Source organism: Erinaceus europaeus, chromosome 11, assembly GCF_950295315.1.
Source record: "Erinaceus europaeus chromosome 11, mEriEur2.1, whole genome shotgun sequence".
Classification (NCBI taxonomy): Eukaryota; Metazoa; Chordata; class Mammalia; order Eulipotyphla; family Erinaceidae; genus Erinaceus; species Erinaceus europaeus.
The window spans coordinates 21,638,043-21,659,414 of record NC_080172.1 but is presented as its reverse complement, the minus strand read 5'-3'; the positions used below and the strand labels follow the sequence as shown (position 1 = coordinate 21,659,414).

The following is a 21,372-nucleotide window of genomic DNA, read 5'->3' as shown; positions in this document are numbered from 1 at the left end:
TACCGCCCTACTCCCATGATACAACTATTTTAAGAAACTTTTTTTCTCTGTGTATCTATCTCAACAACAACAAAAAAAAAATGAATAAAACTTTTTTTTTAAGGTTGGGGAGATAGCATTATGGTTATGCAAAAGATTTTCTTGCCTGTGGCTCTGAGGTCCCCACCTTCAAGAAGGAAGTTTCTTGAGCAGTGAAGTAGTGCTGCAGGTCTCTCTCTCTCTCTCTCTCTCTCTCCCTCTCCCTCTTCCTCTCCTTCTCTCTTGTGGTGACACTATGTGCCCTGACACAGTAGTGACGTCAGCCTTGGCGACAGAAGGCTGACAGAGTATGCAGTGATCTACACAGGTGCATGATGGGCTGTAGGTGAATCCAGACTGCTGGTGTGCAAAGCATTGTGGGTAGGCAGAATAGACTTAAAAGGACAGCAGCCAGAACTCTGGGTTCTTTTTGGCTGTGGCTTATTCTCCTGGTCAGATGCCTCTCAGTGGAGGTGCCCCAGGCATCCATCCGCCATGGCTATTTCTCCTGGGAACTGAGCACGTGTGAGTGACTCTGCTAGTGGGTAAACTTTTAGACCTCTCTACAGCCATGGGCAAACTTTACCAGAGCTGATAATTGTTTATCTTATGGGACTAAACTTTGATATCCATATTCAGACTTTATAGACCTAACGTATGCTTAACCCTTGATGATAATTGCTTATTTTGCCTTTTACCTGTCTCACCCTAATAAACCGTGTTATTGATTAAACCAGTTCCCAGCTCCTGCTGTGAATTCTTCTATATGCGCAGCAGCAGCCCCCAACCTAACCCCATTTTGTGTTACTTTACAGCACTCTCTCTCTCTCCCCACCCCTTTCCTCCCAAATTCTCTGTCTTTATCCAGTAAATAAGTAAAAATAGACAAAGAGAGAGGAAAGCTACCACAGCACTCAAATTTCTTCCAGGGCAGAAGGAACCAGGTTCCAACCTAAGTCATGCTTATGGCAAAGCCACTGCACTGTTCAGGTGAACAATCTTTCTGACCCAACAAGAGATCACTTCAAAGTTTTCAAACAGCAATCTCTGAATCAAAGGAGACTTGGAAAAGATTATAGCTATGCTAACACAGGGAAATAGCAGAGAACAAAAATCTGTTATTCAGAAGATGAAAATGAGTATATTAGCTTTTCTTGCTGCTACTTACATTTCTTTCAGAAGAGAAATATACATATGTGATATTTACGAGCTAAGGAGGCATCCAATTGTACTAATATTGAGGGTACTATTTGTTATATTAAGACCTGAAATGCTCCATTAAAATTTTAAAAATCATTAATTCTTGACTAAATTCTGTATGTACCTCATGATTAATTTTCTCAAAAACCTCAAATTCACGATAAGTAGGAGTTGGTGGCAATCCAGTTATATATGAAATTACGCAGAAGTTGATGAAATCATATTAAAAATAGACATTACAAATCAGACTACTACTAAAATTAATTTATCACAAATAGCTTGAACAGGGCCAGAGACTAACTGACTGTGTAGGATATATAACTTCCCATGCTCACAACCTAGAGCCAAGCCCTTGGTACCACATGGAAAGTGCTAGGCACCAAAGGAAGTTCCATGCTATGATATCCCACCTCACTGTGTATCTGTATCTATACCTATAGCTATATCTATATACCTATATCTATATATAACAACAAAAACCCACTATGGCTGGGTGAGGGGGGAGTGGAAGGAGGAATATGTCTGAATAGAACCAAGTGCAAATGACCTAAAAAATGATGAATATACTTGATATTTTCTCAATCATGTATCTCAGAATTGAAGATATTTCAAAGGAACATATAATAACATACCTTTCTCTCATAGTAATATAAGAAAAAAGAACACTAAAATGAGCTACTCCTGTGTTGTCTGAGCTTTTGTTGGGGAATCAGGATGTATGAAAGTGAGAAGAAAGAATCTGCTGGGTTATCAGTTTTTATAATTCTGATATCTCTTGATAAAGTAGAAATTCAACCAAGTATTCTAGAAAAACAAAGTCTAACTGTTATCAGAATTTTTTATATAAAGTGGAGATGGAGGATAATTTTGATTCAGGAATAATAAGGAGCAAGTGCTATATATAAATAGAACAGAATATGATAGAATTGGAAGTGCAGGTTCCACAGAGATGAGATTATAATTCCAAATTAAGTGGTAAGATTAGGTCTCATTGGGAAAAGGATATTCAGAAGAGTTGAAGAAAGTGAGAAACTTAGAGATATAGGTCTCAAAATATGTAATATAGCCTAGCAACAGATACATAATCAATAATATTCTTATTTTGTGAATTAATTCTGTAACTATCCTAATTCTCTAATTGTTAATTTTCTTTTAAATCATTTTTTTCTGGCAATCCTCCTTGAAAAAATCACTTCTAGGTAATTGGTGACAAACAGTAATCAAAAAGATCAAAAACAGTAATGTCAAATAATGGGAACTCACAACAGAAGGATGAATATGGGATTATCCTTTCAGGCAGAAGCTGAAAAACAAGATCAGAAGAGAAAACACAAGTAGAACCTGAACTGGAATTGGCATATTGCACCAACGTAAAAAGACTCTGGGGTGGGTGGGTGGAGGGAGAATACAGGTCCAAAAAGGATGACAGAGGACCTAGTGGGGGTTTTATTGTTATGTGGAAAACTTGGAAATGTTATGCATGTACAAACTATTGTATTTACTGTCGACTATAAAACATTAATTCCCCAATAAAGGAATTTTTTTAAAAAAAGGGAACTCAATAAAAATATTCTTAATAAATATAACTTCTAAGAGATAAATTAGCATGTCTGAAGTCAAGAGATAACTTTCATCCAATTTAGATATCTTTTTTAAATAATGAATAAAATTGTTTGTTTAAAAATCATTTACAAATGTGGCCAATGTCTTTAGCATAATAGTCAAATATGACTATCAGGCTAGCAGAACAGCAAACCTACAGTTTTCTTGATGCTGGATAACCACAAAATAAGTTTCTATAAGAAAGGATAATTAAAAATAGCTGATAAATATGACTCTTGGGGGTGCGGGGGTAGGTAACATAATGGTTATGCAAACAGACTCTCATGTCTGAGACTCCAAAGTCCCAGACTCAATCCCCCACACCATCATAAACCAGAGGTAAGTATTGTGTGGTAAAAAAAAAAAAAAATAGTAATAAAAATATTTTTAAAAATAAGATTCTTGTTATCCCCAGAGCCATATACAAATTTAATGCAATACCCATCAAAGTTCCACCAGGCTTCTTTAAGAGAATAGAACAAACACTACAATCATTTATCTGGAACATGAAAACACCTAGAATTGCCAAAACCATCTTGAGGAAAAGAAACAGTTTGAAACGGAGGCATCATACTCCCAGACCTTAAACTATATTATAAAGCCATCATCATCAAAACAGCATAGTACTGGAACAAAAATAGGCTCACAGACCAGTGGAACAGAATTGAAAGCCCAGAAATAAATCCCCACACCTATGGACATCTAATCTTTGATAAGGGAGCCCAAAGGATTAAATGGAAAAAGGAGGCTCTCTTCAATAAATGGTGCTGGGAAAACTGGGTTGTAACATGCAGAAGAATGAAATTGAACCACTTTATCTCACCAGAAACAAAAATCAACTCCAAATGGATCAAAGACCTAGATGTCAGACCAGAAACAATCAAATACTTAGAGGAAAACATTGGTAAAACACTTTCCCACCTATACCTCAAGGATATCTTTGATGAATCAAACCCAATTGCAAGGAAGACTAAAGCAGAAACAAACCAATGGGACTACATCAAATTGAAAAGCTTCTGCACATCCAAAGAAACTATTAAACAAACAAAGAGACCCCTCACAGAATGGGAAAAGATCTTCACATGCCAGACATCAGACAAGAAACTAATCACCAAAATATATAAAGAGCTCAGCAAACATAGCACCAAAAAAGCAAATGACCCCATCCAAAAATGGGCAGAGGATATGAACAAAACATTCACTACAGAGGAGATCCAAAAGGCTAACAAACATATGAAAAACTGCTCTAGGTCAATGATTGCCAGAGAAATGCAAATTAAGACAACACTAAGATACCACCTCACTCCTGTAAGAATGGCATACATCAAAAAGGACAGCAGCAACAAATGCTGGAGAGGTAGTGGGGACAGAGGAACCCTTTTACATTGCTGGTGGGAATGTAAATTGGTACAGCCTCTGTGGAGAGCAGTCTGGAAAACTCTCACAAGGCTAGACATGGACCTTCCATATGATCCAGTAATTCCTCTCCTGGGGTTATACCCCAAGGACTCCATAACACCCAACCAAAAAGAGGTGTGTACTCCTATGTTCATAGCAGCACAATTCATAATAGCTAAAACCTGGAAGCAACCCAGGTGCCCAACAACAGATGAGTGGCTGAGAAAGCTGTGGTATATATACACAATGGAATACTATGCAGCTATCAAGAACAATGAACCCACCTTCTCTGACCCATCTTGGACAGAGCTAGAAGGAATTATGTTAAGTGAGCTAAGTAAGAAAGATAAAGATGATAGAAAGAAAAATAAAAGAAAAAAAGAAAAAGAAAGAAAGATAAAGATGAGTATGGGATGATCCCACTCATCAACAGAAGTTGAGTAAGAAGATCTGAAAGGGAAACTAAAAGCAGGACCTGACCAAATTGTAAGTAGGGCACCAAAGTAAAAACCCTGTGGTGAGGGGTAGACATGCAGCTTCCTGGGCCAGTGGGGGGAGAGAGTAGGGGGAAGGGATGGATCACAGTCTTTTGGTGGTGGGAATGGTGTTTATGTACACTCCTAGCAAAATGTAGACATATAAATCAGTAGTTGATTAATATGAGAGGGGGAAATCAATTGTATGTCTCAAAGTTTTTCAAAACACAAACTGAATTTTTTTAATATATAGGCTGTGTATTTGATATGCAGCTCTCTCAAAAGCCTAGACCAAGTAGATTAGAAGCATCCAATAGCACAGCTATATACAAGATACTGGATACTGTACAGCAAACCATAACTAAAGGACTTTTCAAAGGTAACCCAATTACCAAATAATGTGATGATAACATTAACTATCAATTGTCTTTTGGAACCCTAAGACAGCAGGAACCTCACATCTCCACTATAGAGCCCCTACTTCCCCCAGTCCTGGAACCCTTGGATAGGGCCCACTTTCCCGTATGCATCTCCCAATCCATATCAAATAATATTGCATCTGCCGATCACAACCTAACCAACGCAATGATTGCCACCTCAACATGCTTCACTTCAGACTGTGTCCAGAGACTTCACATGTGGAATGACAACCCTTCAGCTTCATTACTTGGGTGAGACCTTTCCTTTCATAGTATACTCTAATCCCATCTCAGGTGGTTCACTTTCTAGCAAAGTCCCATAACCTAGATATACACCAGTTTCTGTGAGAGAGAGCATATCTTCACACGTATCTATAAACTACTGCAAAATATATACCTGAAAGCAAGAGTACACTAGAGTTTGCAGTGAGTACCTCCCTAATACTTCCTCTCCACTATTCCAAGCTTTGGGTCCATGATTGCTCAACAATTTGTTTGGCTTCGTATGTTAACTCTCTTTTCAGTCACCAGGTTCCAGGTGTCATCAGGATGCTGGCCAGGCTTCCCTGGACTGAAGACCCCACCAATGTGTCCTGGAGCTCAGCTTCTCCAGAGACACACCCTACTAGGGAAAGAGAGAGGCAGACTGGGAGTATGGACCGACCAGTCAAGGCCCATGTTCAGCAGGGAAGCAATTACAGAAGCCAGACCTTCTACCTTCTGCAACCCACAATGACCCTGGGTCCATGCTCCCAGAGGGATAGAGAATGGGAAAGCTATCAGGGGAGGGGGTGGGATATGGAGATTGGGTGGTGGGAATTGTGTGTAGTTGTACCCCTCCTACCCTATGGTTTTGTTAATTAATCCTTTCTTAAATAAAAATAAATTAAAAAAATAAGATTCTTGGGAATAGCTATATGATTTTTTAGTAGTCAGATTTTTGTGTGTGCTCCAAACTGAAGAAATTATACAACCAGAATAGCTAAATAAAATAAAAAGTGAAAGCTATAATAAAGCTGTGAACTTTCTAACAGTTCTCAAAATGCTCAAACTGAATCATAAAATAAATGCTCAAGTATATGTTTTAATATTCTCCCCAGAATATGTCAGTATTTCTCTGAACCAATTTTATACACACATAATTTATGTTTCTGTGTCAAATACCTGCATGTTATAAATATATTAGTACAAAAACTATTTTGAGGATTTTATTAAATCAGAAGTATGTACTAGTATGCTTTCATTCAGTTGAAGAAATTAATACAAGAGTTGTTGGCTAGTTACAGCACAAAATTGAGCCAGGAAAAACATTCATTTATTTATATACTGCAGCACCTGAAAATGTTTCATTTACACTGTGCCCAGAACCACAAAATTTATCAAATTTCCAGACTCTCCCTTCCAACTAAAAACTACATTCCCAAAGACACTGTAAAAGTCAGATTAATATTTTTAATTAGCACCACATAATTGTATCTAGACACACACACACAAAAAAAAAACCCAGCATTACTGAAATGATTTTTAAAAGATAGTGTATGAAAGATTTTTGTAAAATAAATTTTCTTGAGCTGAAAATGGGGAGACAATGATCCTAAAAAAGATATGTGAAAAAAAAAAATCAAGACCACCCTTGACAAAGAAAGATGAAAAATCAGGGGGCCTAAACTTCACTTAGGTTTATAATATTATAATAAACATGGAAGAAGAGTTAAAATTTCCTATTCCTAACATTTTTATTTGGACTAGTTCTTTTCTATCCTTTTAAAAATTATTTTGTTGGGGGACAATATGGATTTCAAGACGGTGATTATCACCTAAGTACAATATCTCATTTATTTTTGTTTTAGAGAGCGTGATGGTGGTGGGGCGGTAGCGCACTGGGTTAAGCACACAAAGTAAAAAGCGCAAGGATAGGCTCAAGAATCCAGGTTAATGCCCCTGACTTCCCACCTGTAAAGGGAGGGTTCACTTACAAGAAGTGAAGCACAGGTCTGCAGATTTCTTTCCTCTCTCTACTTACCTTCACTGTCCTACCAAATTAAAAAAAAAAGCCACTAGAAGCGGTGGTGGCTTCACAGTGCAGGCACCAAGCCCCAACTACTGGAGGCAAAAAAAAAAAAAAAAAAAACCTCATTTTTTTTTTTCTTTTTTACTAAAAAGAAGTCAACAATCTTACTCTGCTGTTTTATGCAGTGCCAAGGATTGAACTCAGAGCCTCTCACATGCAAGAAATGTGCTCTACCATTCAGCCACCTTCCTGGGTCTCAAATTATTATTTATTTATTAGATTTGCCAATGGTCTTCCAACTTAGCACCGAAAAAATTAGTTTCTAAATGTCCAAATTTAGCCAGCGCCCATAAGGATTGAGCTTCACTGAAAAGTCTCATCTCTATATTTCAGTATTTAAAAGAGGCAATTCTCCCCACCTGCAGGGGAGTTGCTTCACAAGCCGTGAAGCAGGTCTGCAGGTGTCTATCTTTCTCTCCTCCTCTCTGTCTTCCCCTCCTCTCTCCATTTCTCTCTGTCCTATCCACCAACGACAACAACAATAATAACTACAACAATAAAACAACAAAGGCAACAAAGGGAATAAATAAATATTAAAAAATAAATAAAAGAGGCAATTCTGCAATATTGTAAGACATTTTTGCTTATCACGATAAGATGAAAGAGGATGCAGTGTTACTGGCATCTAGTGGAGAAAGCTCGGGAATTCTGCATTCATTTTGTAGCCTGACACTTTACTATTACTTACAAACGTAACCAAATCTAGCTAACTAAAAAAAAAAAAAAAAGGGAAATGCTTCCTAGACGACATATGTGTCTAGTTAGAGATTGCTTCCACTGCTAAAATGAAACTGGAAAGTATGGACAGTGGGAATAACTAGCAAATTCTGCTATCACTTATGAATGAGTTTATAATTTTAAATGAGTGCTGGGAAAGGAACTGCAATAAAAAAAGAGTTTAACATGAAAAACCAAATTCATAGTAAACCTTTTAAGATAAAAATAGTTTTATTTTAAAATTTAGTCCTAAAATACTTTAAACATTAATACATTATAGCCTATCTTAACATTTAAGAAATGAATGTTGAGGCCAGGGGTAGACAGCATAATGGTTATGCAAAGAGACTCTCATGCCTGAAGCTACAGAGATCCCAGGTTCAATCCCCTGCACCACCATAAACCAGAGCTGAGCTGTGCTCTGGTAAAAAAAAAAAAAAAAAAAAGAACAGAAACTAATGTTGAGCTCTATTTCCATGATCTAGAGAAATAGTGAAACAATAAAAAAAAAATGACATTTAAATTATCAATTGAATGTCCTTAAACCCTTGCTCTCTCAATTTTTCTCTGTCCTGTCCAATTAAAAAATGGAAAAAAAACGGCCTACAGGAACAGTGGATTCCTAATGCCTGCACTGAGCCCCAGAGATAGCCCTGGAGGAAAACAGAAAAAAAAAATCATGCAACTATGTAAAATTCAGTACATGGAATGGAACCATTAACATTTCTTCCAGCATTTCAAAAAGCAACCTGGAATATGTCACATGCTCTAATTTGCAGCCAAGACAGATAATGGTACACATTCTTTCAGAGGAACTCAGAAGCCTTAAAAGAAATCTCTAATGTATTCTATATATATATAGAGAGAGAGCCTTTGCAAACCGACATCTGAAGTTTTTGGTTTTTTGTTTTTGTTTACCAGAGCACTAATTCAGCTCTGGCTTATGGTGGTGCAGAGGATTGAACCTGGCACTTCAGAGACTCAGGAATGAAAGTCTCTTTGCATAACCATTATGCTATCTACCTCTGCCCTGAAGCTGAAGCTTTTTTTTTTTTTCAGAGAAAGATGCCACAGCACCCCAGAGCTTCCTACCTATTCCTTTACCCATTCCCTCTGACATTCCATGTGGTAACTGCCAACCACATCTAACATGTGCCAACATAACTGTTTATTATTATTACCACAACACCATTCAACTCAACTCTGGCTCTAGTTGTGCTGGGGATTGAACGTGAAACATCTCGTGTGGGGCCAGGTGGTGGCGCACCTGGTTGCTCGCATGTATTACAATGCGCAAGGACCCGGGTTCGAGCCCCCGGCCCCCACCTGCAGAGGGAAAGCTTCATGAGGGGTGAAGCAGGGCTGCAGGTGTCTCTCTGTCTCTCTCCCTATCAACCCCTTTCCTCTTGATTTCTGGCTGTCTCTATCCAATAAATAAAGATAATAATAATAATAAAAAAAGAAACATCTCGTGCAACCGCTGCACTATCTCTGACTTTATAATTACCTTTTAAAAACTTAATAGTTCACTAGCTAAGATACAAATACAAAAAATTAACATACGAGATTTGTGCTATCTTTGCCGCTGCATCAGAGAGGAGATAGAGAACATCAGTTGAATACACACCCTATATGTCGTGACACCCTTAAGAGACCTGCCCGATTCACCATTTCTGTTAAAGAAGAGGGGATGTCCAGCGACAGAATGGGTCGCTAACTCTTGAAACCCCCTTTATAACCTCTGGGCTTTCTCCACTTGAGTGGGCTCTCAATCATCAGATGGCTCTCTTTGGAAGTGCTCGAGAGAAGCAGGTACAGCAACTCAACTCTTCTGACTTCACCCTAAAATCCACCCCGAGCTCGCGCAGGCGCAGTTCAAACCAGCTGAAGACTCAGGACAGGAAGGCCTCGGGGAGTTCATTTAAGCCTGCCTTTCCTTTTTCCTCTGGGCAGGCGCTGTGTAATAGTCTCTGCTTGTGCGATCACTGTTTTTATTTTTAATGGCATTGACATGCCTGAATCTTGCTCAAGTTCGCTTTCCCCTTTATAGAAGCCAGTCTGCATAAGAAGATGTCTTTTAGAGATAAAACTTGGCCACGCCGGTGAGTTACCAGACCATTGCAGAATATAGGCACTCTTAGGTCCTGACAGGAAATAAAAACAGCATAGCCTAGAGTTTTTCAACTTGGTCACAAGACAGAATATCTATTTAAAAAAGCTTTTCTCCTTGAGATAGACTAAGTTCATCATAACAGCCAGAAGATGTTTGATTTTTTTTTTTTTTCCCCCTTTGGCCTATCAGACGTCTTTCCACTCATTAACAAGGACCTGGAGAGAAGAGCGGCGCATGCGCGAGTCGCAGTCGCCGGTGTCGCTTGTCGCATCCTTCCGTCTCAAGTCACCTACCTAGTGCTTGTGGCCGCGGCGTCTGGCTTTGGCGCGTGGCCGCCATGGGCAAAGTGAACGTCGCTAAGTTGCGTTACATGAGCCGGGATGACTTCAGGGTCCTGACAGCGGTAAGAAACTCGCCATTTCTCCGCCGCTCGTGCTCTTTTTCCACCGCGCGAACGTCCTCTTCCTTGAAGTTTTCCTGGGAAATGAGCGTGGGGCCTAGTCTGGGGAGGGGCGTAGGCCCTAGAGTCCGAGTCTTGGAAAACTTTCTTTGTTCGGAAGCTTTGATCTTCCTCGCATACAACAGAGCGGTAATAATTCCCTTGCTTTCTGCTATTTTCCGTGGCGCTCAGCAGTTCTTGGGCCGCAGACGCTTCTCTGACCTGTACAAGCGACCAACTTCCAAGGGTTTGATTGACAGGCGGCGGCGGAGGTGGGGGGGATTCAGACAAGAGGAGGGAGACTGGTCAGCAAACAACAGGATGCTATCAGATACTGTGTAGTGTGCAGAATTTCATGGGGGGGGGGCCGGGTGGTGGCACGCCTGGTTGAGGGCACTTGTTACAATGCGCCAGGACCCAGGTTCGAGCCCCGGGTCTCCACCTGCAAGGGGAAAACTTTGCGAGAGGTGAAGCAGGGCTGTAGATGTCTCGCTGTCTGTCATCCCCTTCCCTCTCGATTTCTGGCTGTCTCTGTCCAATAAATAAAGTTAATTTAAAAAAAGAAAAAAGAAACGGGCGGGTGGGCTAGGAAGTATGTGGATGACAAGATAGGGGCATGTATGATGTCATTGAACGATGTTGCCGGAAAAGCACCTGAGTGCAAAAGAATTTTATCTGTTTACTGTTTTTTGTTTGTTTGTTTTGTATTTTTGTTTGTTTATTTCTTTGTTCTGTTTGATAGGACAGAGAGAAATTGAGAGGGAAAGGAGAGAGGAGAAAGGGGTCTGGCGGTGGCGCAGCAGGTTAAGTGCAGGTGGCTCAAAACGCGGGGACCGGAATAAGAATCCCGGTTCGAGCCCCAGGCTCCCCACCTGCAGGGGAGTCACTTCACAGGCGGTGAAGCAGGTCTGCAGGTGTCTATCTTTCTCTCTTCCTCTCTGTCTTCCCCTCCTCTCTCCATTTCTCTCTGTCCTATCCAACAACGATGACATCAGTAACTACAACAATAAAACAACAAGGGCAACAAAAGGGGAAAAGAACATAAAAAGAGAGGAGAAAGACACCTGCAACACTGCTTCATTCTCCCCCTGTCAGGTGGGGACCAGGGGCTTGAATCCGGGTCCACACACATTGTAACACGTGCACCCAACTTGGTGCACCACTCCCGGGCTCCCTGTTTATTTTTTCCCAGAGCACTGCTCAGCTCTTGCTTTAGGTGAGTGGCACAGGGGATTGTACCTGGGATGTCAGATAGCCTCAGCCAGGGTCAGCCTTTTTGCATAACCGTTATACTATTTCTGCCCCCCCCCCTTTACTATTGTAACCAAAGTTTTAATGCCTTTCTAAAAAGTCCCTGGCACTACATAAATACTGAATGAATCTGCAACAATCAATAAAATAAATAATAGGGGCAGAAGGTAACAAGAGGCACCCTATGAAATCTTTGCAAAAGTAGGAAGTAAAGGAAACAGTAGCAGTAATAAGTGCACAGGCCCCAAGTCTGGAACTGTTCTTGAAGAATTATCCCAAAACCACTGTGGCTGGAGCAAAGTTAAATGAGTAACTGTAAATGTAGTTTGAAAAGGTGAGTGCCAGGGCATATGTTGTAATTCTCACAAATTTGGTGAGAGAGAGAGAGATACCTGCCGCCCTGATTCACTACTTGAGTGGGGACCAGAGGCTTGAGCCTGTGTCCCTGTGCTTTTTAACACTATAAGCTCTCCCAGGTGCACTATCACCTGACCCCAAATCTCCAACAGTTGACACTTCTGCCATTTCTTTTCTTTATTTATTTATTTATTTATTCCCTTTTGTTGCCCTTGTTGTTTTATTGTTGTAGTTATTATTGTTGTTGTCATTGTTGTATAGGACAGAGAGAAATGGAGAGAGGAGGGGAAGACAGAGAGGGGAGAGAAAGATGGACACCTGCAGACCTGCTTCACCGCTTGTGAAGCGACTCCCCTGCAGGTGGGGAGCCGGGGTTCGAACCGGGATCCTTATGCCGGTCCTTGTGCTTTGCGCCACCTGCGCTTAACCCGCTGCGCTACAGCCTGACTCCCTGCCATTTCTAATATATGACTTTCTCACAGGTTTAAAGTGGTATCTCATTGTTGTTTTTATCTGCATTTCGCTGATCATCAATGACTTTTTAAACTTTTTTTTTTTTCATATATCTCTTGGCATTTTGGATCTCTTGGGAGAATTTCCATGTCTTCCCCCTTTTACTGTGGGTTTGTGTGCCATGTTTTACTGAGTGTGTTTTTTGTGGGTTCTTTGTGTATTCTGGTTATTAGCTGTCTATCTGGTGTATGGATATCAGATTTTTTTTTTCCATCACTGCAATTTGAGTTCTTTTGAAGCCTACCAGGGAATGGCCTACTTATCAAATATAATATTTCAGTCTTGGTTTTTTCAAGTCTCTCTTGACCTTGATATCAGTGAACACTTTCTGCAACTCTCTTTTGCTCTCTGGCTTCTGGATAGTCTTTGTTTATGTGACCTTTCACCCAAACTCTCTTGAACCTGCCTTTGCCATTTTCTTTAGCATGATTACATCTGCTACATAGCTTCATCTTTTCTGTCAAATAACTCACAGCTGTAACCTTCTAGTTATGACTTTATTCCTGTGTATAGATCTTCTTTCCACGATTTCTTCACACAACTTCATACGAATTTCCAAAAACTAAAACTTAGTGTCCTCAGACAAGTTCATCAGCTTTGTAAACCCAAACTCCATTAAAAGAACTTTAAAATCTGCATTTTCTTTTCACTTCAACTTTTTTTTTTTTGCCCCCAGGGTTATTGCTGGGACTCAGTCAAATCCACTGCTCCTGGAGGCCATTTTTTCCCTTTTGTTGTCCTTGCTTTTTTTTAATCATTGTTCTGGTTATTATTATTGCTTTTATTGATGTCATTGTTGTTGGATAGTGCAGAGAGAGATGGAGAGAGGAGGGCAAGACAGAGAGGGGAGAGAAAGATAGACACCTGTAGGCCTGCTTCACCAGTCCTTGCGCTTCCCACCATGTACGCCTGACCCCTCTTCACTTCAACTTTGATTCTTTATTCTCCCATACCTAATTCCCATCCTTTCTATACTACTTCATAGTGGTCCGTAATTCCTTCCCCTTTTGCACTGCCACTGCCTCTTCCTGATCTAGCTTCTTTTTCTTTTTGACCTGGTCTGTCCTCTTCCTTCTCTTAACACACCACCTCTAGTTGTGTTTTAGTGTGTGTGTATTTTTTTTTATATTTTATTTATTTATTCCCTTTTGTTGCCCTTGTTGTTTTATTGTTGTAGTTATTATTGTTGTTGTCGTTGTTGGATAGGACAGAGAGAAATGGAGAGAGGAGGAGAGAAAGATAGACACCTGCAGACCTGCTTCACCGCCTGTGAAGCGACTCCCCTGCAGGTGGGGAGCCGGGGCCTGAACCGGGATCCTTATGCCGGTCCTTGTGCTTTGCGCCACCTGCGCTTAACCCGCTGCGCTACAGCCCGACTCCCCAGTGTGTGTATTTTTTACCAGAGCACTGCTCAGTTTTGGTTAATGGTGGTGTGGGGGATTAAACCTGGGATAGGAGAGCCTCAGGCATAGAAGTGTTTTTGCATCACTACTGTGTTGTCACTCCCATCCCCACCTCTAGTTTTTGCACTGTACATATTTCTGCTAGATTAAAAGTTCTTAAAATATCTCTGTATCTTTTCGTGTTCAGACATTTTTCAAGGGTTTCCTACTTTCCTCAGCACAATATCTTAAAATTCCTTGATCTACACTTAACTAGACCTCTATATCTGACTATCTTACTAGGGCCTTTTCATGAACTCTGCATGTCACTGCACTTAACAGTGCTATTGTATGTATCCTCAGCTTTGTGCTTGCCTCATATATACCATAGTTCAGATATTTTATTCTTTCCTTTTGTGTGCTTTTTCTATATTCCTGTCTCTCAAAATCATCCTCAAATGTTGCAGCTTTCTTAATACTGACTCCACAGCTGGAATTATTCTTGTTGTGCCCTCAGTTACTTTTTAAATCACTCCTTACCTTCTGATGAAATTGAATGCATACACCTTTATTCCCACAGTTGGAGACTGGATTCTCTAGTAGAATAGTTTTGTTCTTTTTCTTCACAATACCTACATGTACGCTCTCATTGAATATTTTCATAATGAGTGTCTGAAATACCTATAGTTTTCTAAACCAAATATCAAGGTGGTGAACATTGTTAATGTATTTCATGTCAGTAACTATGTTGAGCATTCACAGCTCTTACTCTTAAAGTGCTTACACTTGAATTTAGTTGAAAAATAGAATGGGAGCACCAGTGGTTGCAGATCACATTGCAGTTAAAAGTACTTCCAGAAAAGGTTGTAACTATGTCTCCGAATAAGTTGGCAAACTGCGGAGCCAGAGAAGCTTGAAGGATAATTTAAGTTCTTGCCAGGTTTTGCTAGACAACAGCTCTGTGGTTACATTATGATTCCTTTACTTTCAGGTTGAAATGGGCATGAAGAACCATGAAATAGTTCCATGCAGTTTGGTTGCTTCCATAGCAAGCCTTAAACATGGTGGCTGTAACAAAGTTTTAAGAGAATTAGTGAAACATAAACTCATAGCTTGGGAGCGTACCAAAAGTAAGTATTTTTGTTGATTTGTTTGTTTTGTTTTGTTCATTTAATGTAACTGGCTTCCCCAGAGATCAGGTATATTGAATGGCAAGAAGTGGACATAGTAAAACCGGGTAAGCCCTACACCTAGAATTGTCGTGGTGTATTTCCACCATAATCTGTTGATTAAAACAGTGACAAGCCCACCCAGGACAAAGAGAGTAGAAAAATAGTCACCACCTTTTGATGGATTATCAAGTTCCACTCACAAAAGAACGAGTAGGCCAGCGATGTTATTGCAGCCATCTTTGGAAAACATAATGTTACAGGACTAAAGGGTACTGCTTCTTAAATCAGCTATCATAAGGAGTAAGTGCGAGCTTGTGACTCTTATGTCAGTAGTATAAAAAGTATATAAGAAGAAATAACTGAAACACAAATCAGAGCTGAAGACAACATTACTTGATCAACTTGATAGGAAAAACTGAACTGTAATCACTTCATCTCAGTTTTTGTATATTGTTACAGATGAATAACAAGTATTTATAAAAGGGTGTCAGTCTGTGAGTCACACTTCAAGTAACACTTTTTATTTTTTTAAGAATTTATTTATTCATGAGAAAGACAGGCAGAGAGAAAGAACCAGACATCATTCTGGTACACGTGCTGTTAGGCAGTGAACTCAGGACCTTATGGTTGAGAATCCAATGCTTTATCCAGTGTACCACCTCCCAGACCACTCAAGTAACACTTCTATAGAGAAAAATGCAGACCTTAATGGCTGGGGAAATAAGTCAACTGGTAGAGCACAGGACTTGCGTGTTTGAGACTCAGCACTACAGTGTTTCTTTGGCGTCTGTCGCATGTAATTTTCTCTCGTGTTTTAAATAGTGGGTTGTCAGATGTATTTTTCTTTTTTTTTTAAATGTTTATTCCCTTTTGTTGTCCGTGTTTTATTGCTGTAGTTATTGTTGTTGTTATTGCTGTTATTGTTGGATAGGACAGAGAGTAATGGAGAGAAGAGGGGAATATAGAGAGGGGGAGAGAAAGATAGACACCTATAAGACCTGCTTCCCCGCCTGTGAAGCGACTTCCCTGTAGTTGTGGGGCGGGCTGGAACCGGGATCCTTACGCTGGTCCTTGTGCTTTGCGCCACCTGAGCTTTACCTTCTGCCACCTGAGCTTTACCTGCTGCGCTACCACCTGACTCCCATCAGATGTATTTTTCTATGCAAAAATGTTTCATGACTTTTTGAACAACCCAATAGTAAGCCTTTTTATGTGTTTTTTAAAAAGTTCTAGCAAGAAAGGCCTACTTCATAAAACTAGATAATCGTTTTCTAAGACTTTAATTCTATGGTTTGAACTGATGTGACTTGTTTGTATAATGAACTAAAATACTATCTTTCATGTTTGATTTTTGTCTAGCTGTCCAGGGCTATCGGTTGACAAATGCAGGCTATGATTACTTAGCTTTGAAAACACTTTCTGCTAGACAAGTGGTTGAGTCTGTTGGAAATCAGATGGGCGTTGGCAAAGAATCTGGTAAGTGCTAATAGTGCGAGTGTTCACTTTTTCTTTGCTTTCGTCTGTTTCCCCCTTGAAAAAGCATCATCTCTTATTTTTTCCATTTTTTTCCCAAATAGACAGAAAATTGAAAAGTTGATCATAAGAAATGCAGATTATAGCATTACCTTTTATCATTTTTTATGTCATAAGAATTTCATTGTACTAAGAATTTTCTCTTAAAAAGTGAAATCAGGGGGTTGTATTGTTATATGGAAAACTGGGAAGTGATATGCATGTACAAACTATTGTATTTACTGTCAAATGTAAAACATTAATTCCCCAGTAAAGAAATTTTTTTAAGTGAAATCATTGGCAAATATATGTAACACAAGTACTAGAAAACGTCAAATATCTGAAAACCTTGAACACATTTTTTCAGCACAGCAATATGATCAACAAGTTAAACATACAACCCTAGCAATGTGATTGACAAAATAAAGTTAGGTGTACAACCTTCATTTCACATGTAGAGGATGTAAAAACGTATTGAGCAAATGCCCATGTATTTATTTTCTTTCTTAAAATCAGAATGACATACCCTCTGGCAACTGCCTTTTCTCTTTTAGTTATATTATCTATCTAAAAAGAGAAAAAAATTAAAATTGGAAGCAAATAGGAAGATAGGAAGCCACCCCTAGAAGGGGTCTCTCTGTTACTTCATGTGATTTGTCTTATCTATGGAGATCCAGATTCAGGGATGTATTTGATTCGTAATGGGGGAGTATTAACTAAATATAGCATTCTGTGTACAAAATAAGGTAGAAAGGCACCCCTTGAGAGCTGCTTTCTGTTCATTATTCTACATGCAGGTTTTCTCACTGAAAGATTTACTTTGGGGCCAGGGAGATAGCTCAGCCTGATAGAGTACCAACATACATGCCAGGGAGTTCAGAAGGCACAGGTTCAATCCCTGGCACCACCTTACGCTATAGCAAAACAGTGTCCGGGTCTCCTCTCACTCTCTTCTCATTCCTTTGCTCCCCTTTTTCCCCCTCATAATAAATGAATGATTTTAATCATTAAATCTTCTCTTAATTTATATTTAAGAACTTTCTACGTGCATAGCGATAATTAACACAAAATGAAGGACAATAAAGCATAAACCTATTCCTAGACCAAGTGTTAGTCTCCCATTATTAGCTCCCAAGGCTCTCTTCTGTTTACCGATATCCTACCTATACTTCTAAAAATATGTATGTAAATGCAGATATCTGATACGTTGAGGATCATATCTATAAAATCACATCTTTCTAATCTCAAGTGAACACAATAGTGATTAATATTCTCTACCTTGATTTGTGTCATCTGATGTTATTTCATTGTAGTGGCTATACCTTTCTCCAAGTTGCAAAGTATTATTTTGTATGGATGCTCCATAATTGATTTTATCAATACCAAACGTTGTGAACATTTATGTTATTCTAATATTTCTATGTGTGAGAAAGTAATGATGTAGTGAACACCCCTTTTTAGATGTCTGTATGTGTTTCAAAAAAAATTGGAAATACCTTCTTAAGTACGTGGCACTACCTTTACCAGAGCAGAGTGTACTCAGATTGACCTCTCTCACATTCTCTTAAAAAAATAGGTAATTTGGGGGGTTGGGTGGTAGTGCAGCGGGCTAAGTGCACATGGCATGAAGCACAAGGATGGGCCTCAGGATCCCGTTTCAAGCCCCGGCTCCCCACCTGTGGGAGAGTCGCTTCACAGGCGGTGAAAGCAGGTCTGCAGGTATCTATCTTTCTCTCCCCCTCTCTGTCTTCCCCTCCTCTCTCCATTTCTCTCTGTCCTTTCCAACAGCAACGACATCAGTAATAACTACTACAACAATAAAACAAAGGCAATGAAAGGGGGGAAAAAAGCAAAAGTATAATAATAATAAGTAGGTAATTTTTAAAAAATGAAATAGATTTTTAGGATTTATATTATTAGACTAAGATTTATACATATTAAGAGTTTTACTACTTTTCCTACAAAATTTGCATGAATTTATAACCCCAGCAAAGAGGGTTCTGTTTCTCAACAGAAATTATAATTAAATTTTCTCATGAATAATTAGGATATGCACTAAAGGTAAATTTTACAAATAATTTGTTTTCATAGTTGGAATACTTAAGATCTCCATTCTGATTTTAGCAACCATCACTCACAGAAATAGTTGAAGAACTGAATCTCATGCTGCAAAGGAAGATACAGTGAATCCCTTCTCTGAAATAGGACCTCTTACATATAACTGGATATTTTTCCATTGAATTATATTGCACAGGGGGTAGCAGATGGCTCACCCAGTAAAGTGCACACACACAGTACCATGCTCGAAGACCTGGGTCTAAGCAACCACATGGAAGTACTTGCAAGGGGGTAGGGGGACCCTTCATAAGATGTAGCCACTACAGTGTTACTCTTCTCATTGTCTGTCTCTATCCTTCCCCCCCCCCCCCCCCCCGCCTCAATCCTACCCTATAGGGGAAAAAAAAAACACCTGGAGTGGTGGGCACTAGGCTCCAGTGATAATCCTGGTGGCAATGAAATAAGTGGCTAAAAAAAGAATAAGTTAATGTAGTAGAACACAGGACTTTCACATCTAGGGCTTCTGGTTTGATATCTGGCACCATGTATGCTACAGTGGTGCTCTGGCTTCTCTATATGAAATGTCTTACTATTTGGAATTGAGGTGCCTGGTCATGGCACACCTGGGATAGAGCACACAGAGACCTGAGTTAAATGCACAAAGCCCTTCCTTGATCTCCACGTGCAGCAAGGAAGCTTCACAGCTGGAAGAACAGTGCTGCAGCGGTCTTTCTCCATCTCTGTCTCACTCCATCAAAGGGGAAAAAATTGAGCTGAGCACCTTTAGAAGCAATAACCTGCAACTTGTTGTATATGTCTCTTTTACAGTAGATATTGATACTTGGTAGCAATTTAGGTTGTAATTCAGGAATTTTACTGAATTGTATAACTGGCTATAAGGTAAGGTGAAATTTAATAGAAATAGAAACCATGTCATAATTCTTTTGCCTTATTGAAGTATAATAGTCTCTTTAAAATCTTGGTTCTAGATATATATATTGTTGCAAATGAAGAAGGACAGCAGTTTGCATTAAAACTTCACCGATTGGGAAGAACCTCCTTTCGAAATCTGAAAAACAAACGTGATTACCATAAACATAGGCATAACATGTCTTGGCTTTATTTATCTCGTCTCTCTGCCATGAAGGAATTTGCATATATGAAGGTATTTTTTTTTTTCTAATGATTTTGCCTTTATCAGCCAAATAGTACTTGCACTGAAAGGCTGTCATGACAAATATTACTCCGCCAGTTGCCCCCTCCCCCTCTTTGAGTTCTACTAACACTATTGTTAGTTTTCTTTTTTAATGATTTTCTTTTGTGTAAAAGCATTTTTAATTATATCTGTAGGAAGGCAACTGTGTTCTGCAATGTCAACGAAGTAGAACAGCATGTAATCATGTGATTGTCTTACAAATGTGTGCGGATGTGTGTCTATTCAGTGTATAGAACTATACGGACACTTTCTAAGTGAAAAATACCAGATGATTAGCACCCATAGAAACCAAAGTGCCTCGGATCTTTTTTAGCGAGTATCTTTCGATCACTTAATGAGAGAAATGCAAACTTAGAAATTTGTGGGTTTATTTAAAATGTAACATATTAAAAACCTCTATTTGTCTTAAGTTTAGTCCTCAGCACTGTGTATACTAGACTCATGCCCTGATTCTCTCATGTTTGTGTGCACTCTCTCTCTCACTCTCTTGTGCTCTAGTTACTAAATACAAAATTTAGGGTTTGTTTTTTTTTTACCTCTCACCTTCAAAATTAAGTTCAGCATATATTTTGCTAAGTATCTTTAAATAATTGATGATACCTAAATAGAAAGTAACATTGCAAATTTAATCTTTCTGCTAAGATGTATATACAGCATCTTAGTTTTTTGTTGTTGTTGTTATATACTTGGATTTGTCATTGTTTTAATGGGAAAATAATGATTTAAAACAGTGTCGTATGAGTACACTTTCTTTTCCCAGTATCTTTTTTTTAATATTTATTTTATTTATTTATTCCCTTTTGTTGCCCTTGTTGTTTTATTGTTGTAGTTATTATTGTTGTTGTCGTTGTTGGATAGGACAGAGAGAAATGGAGAGAGGGAGGGGAAGACAGAGAGGAGGAGAGAAAGATAGACACCTGCAGACCTGCTTTCACCACCTGTGAAGCGACTCCCCTGCAGGTGGGGAGCTGGGGTTCGAACCGGGATCCTTATGCCGGTCCTTGTGCTTTGCGCCACCTGCGCTTAACCCGCTGCGCTACAGCCCGACTCCCTCCCAGTATCTTTTTTTATTTAAAGTAAGCCACTCTGATTCATGAACAACTATTTTTTAAATTTTTTATTTATTTATGTATTTATTTGTTTTGTTATTGCCAGGGCGCTTCACTGCTCCGGGCTGATTTTTTTTTTTTTTTCCAGGCAGAAAGAGGGGGAAATAGCCACAGCACCAAAGCCTTGCGTGTGATGCAGGCTGGGCTAGACCTAGGTCGCATACATGACTAAGCAGGCACACAGTCCAGGTGAGCGGCATTGCCACCTCCTGTAGGTTATTGTTATTAGCGTACTAAAATCTTTAGAAATCACAAGGGAAGAATTTTCAAGGTAGTATACAATTATATTAAAACTATACATGGTATGTGTGTTTGTATGTTTTGTGGTTGTTGTTGTATCCTTAGTAAA

General features: G+C 39.3%; 1 protein-coding gene and 1 long non-coding RNA gene across 4 annotated transcripts in view; one reads left to right on the top strand and one right to left on the bottom strand.

Annotated features, from left to right (window-relative positions):
* Positions 1 to 9,762, bottom strand: part of LOC132541315 (uncharacterized) — a 114,715-nt gene extending 104,953 nt beyond the window's left edge. The window contains exon 1 of the long non-coding RNA XR_009552478.1: positions 9,527 to 9,762. This is a non-coding gene — a long non-coding RNA (uncharacterized LOC132541315). The remainder of the gene's footprint in view (positions 1 to 9,526) is intronic.
* Positions 9,763 to 10,083: 321 nt separating this feature from the next.
* Positions 10,084 to 21,372, top strand: part of RIOK2 (RIO kinase 2) — a 29,504-nt gene continuing 18,215 nt past the window's right edge. For all 3 annotated transcript variants that reach the window (XR_009552477.1, XM_007529907.3, XM_060201200.1), the window contains exons 1-4: positions 10,084 to 10,417; positions 14,948 to 15,086; positions 16,488 to 16,604; positions 19,688 to 19,863. Coding sequence is in view for 2 of the 3 variants with exons in the window: in XM_007529907.3 (XP_007529969.1) it covers positions 10,352 to 10,417; positions 14,948 to 15,086; positions 16,488 to 16,604; positions 19,688 to 19,863 (498 nt within the window). In the remaining variant the exon portion in view is untranslated. The remainder of the gene's footprint in view (positions 10,418 to 14,947; positions 15,087 to 16,487; positions 16,605 to 19,687; positions 19,864 to 21,372) is intronic.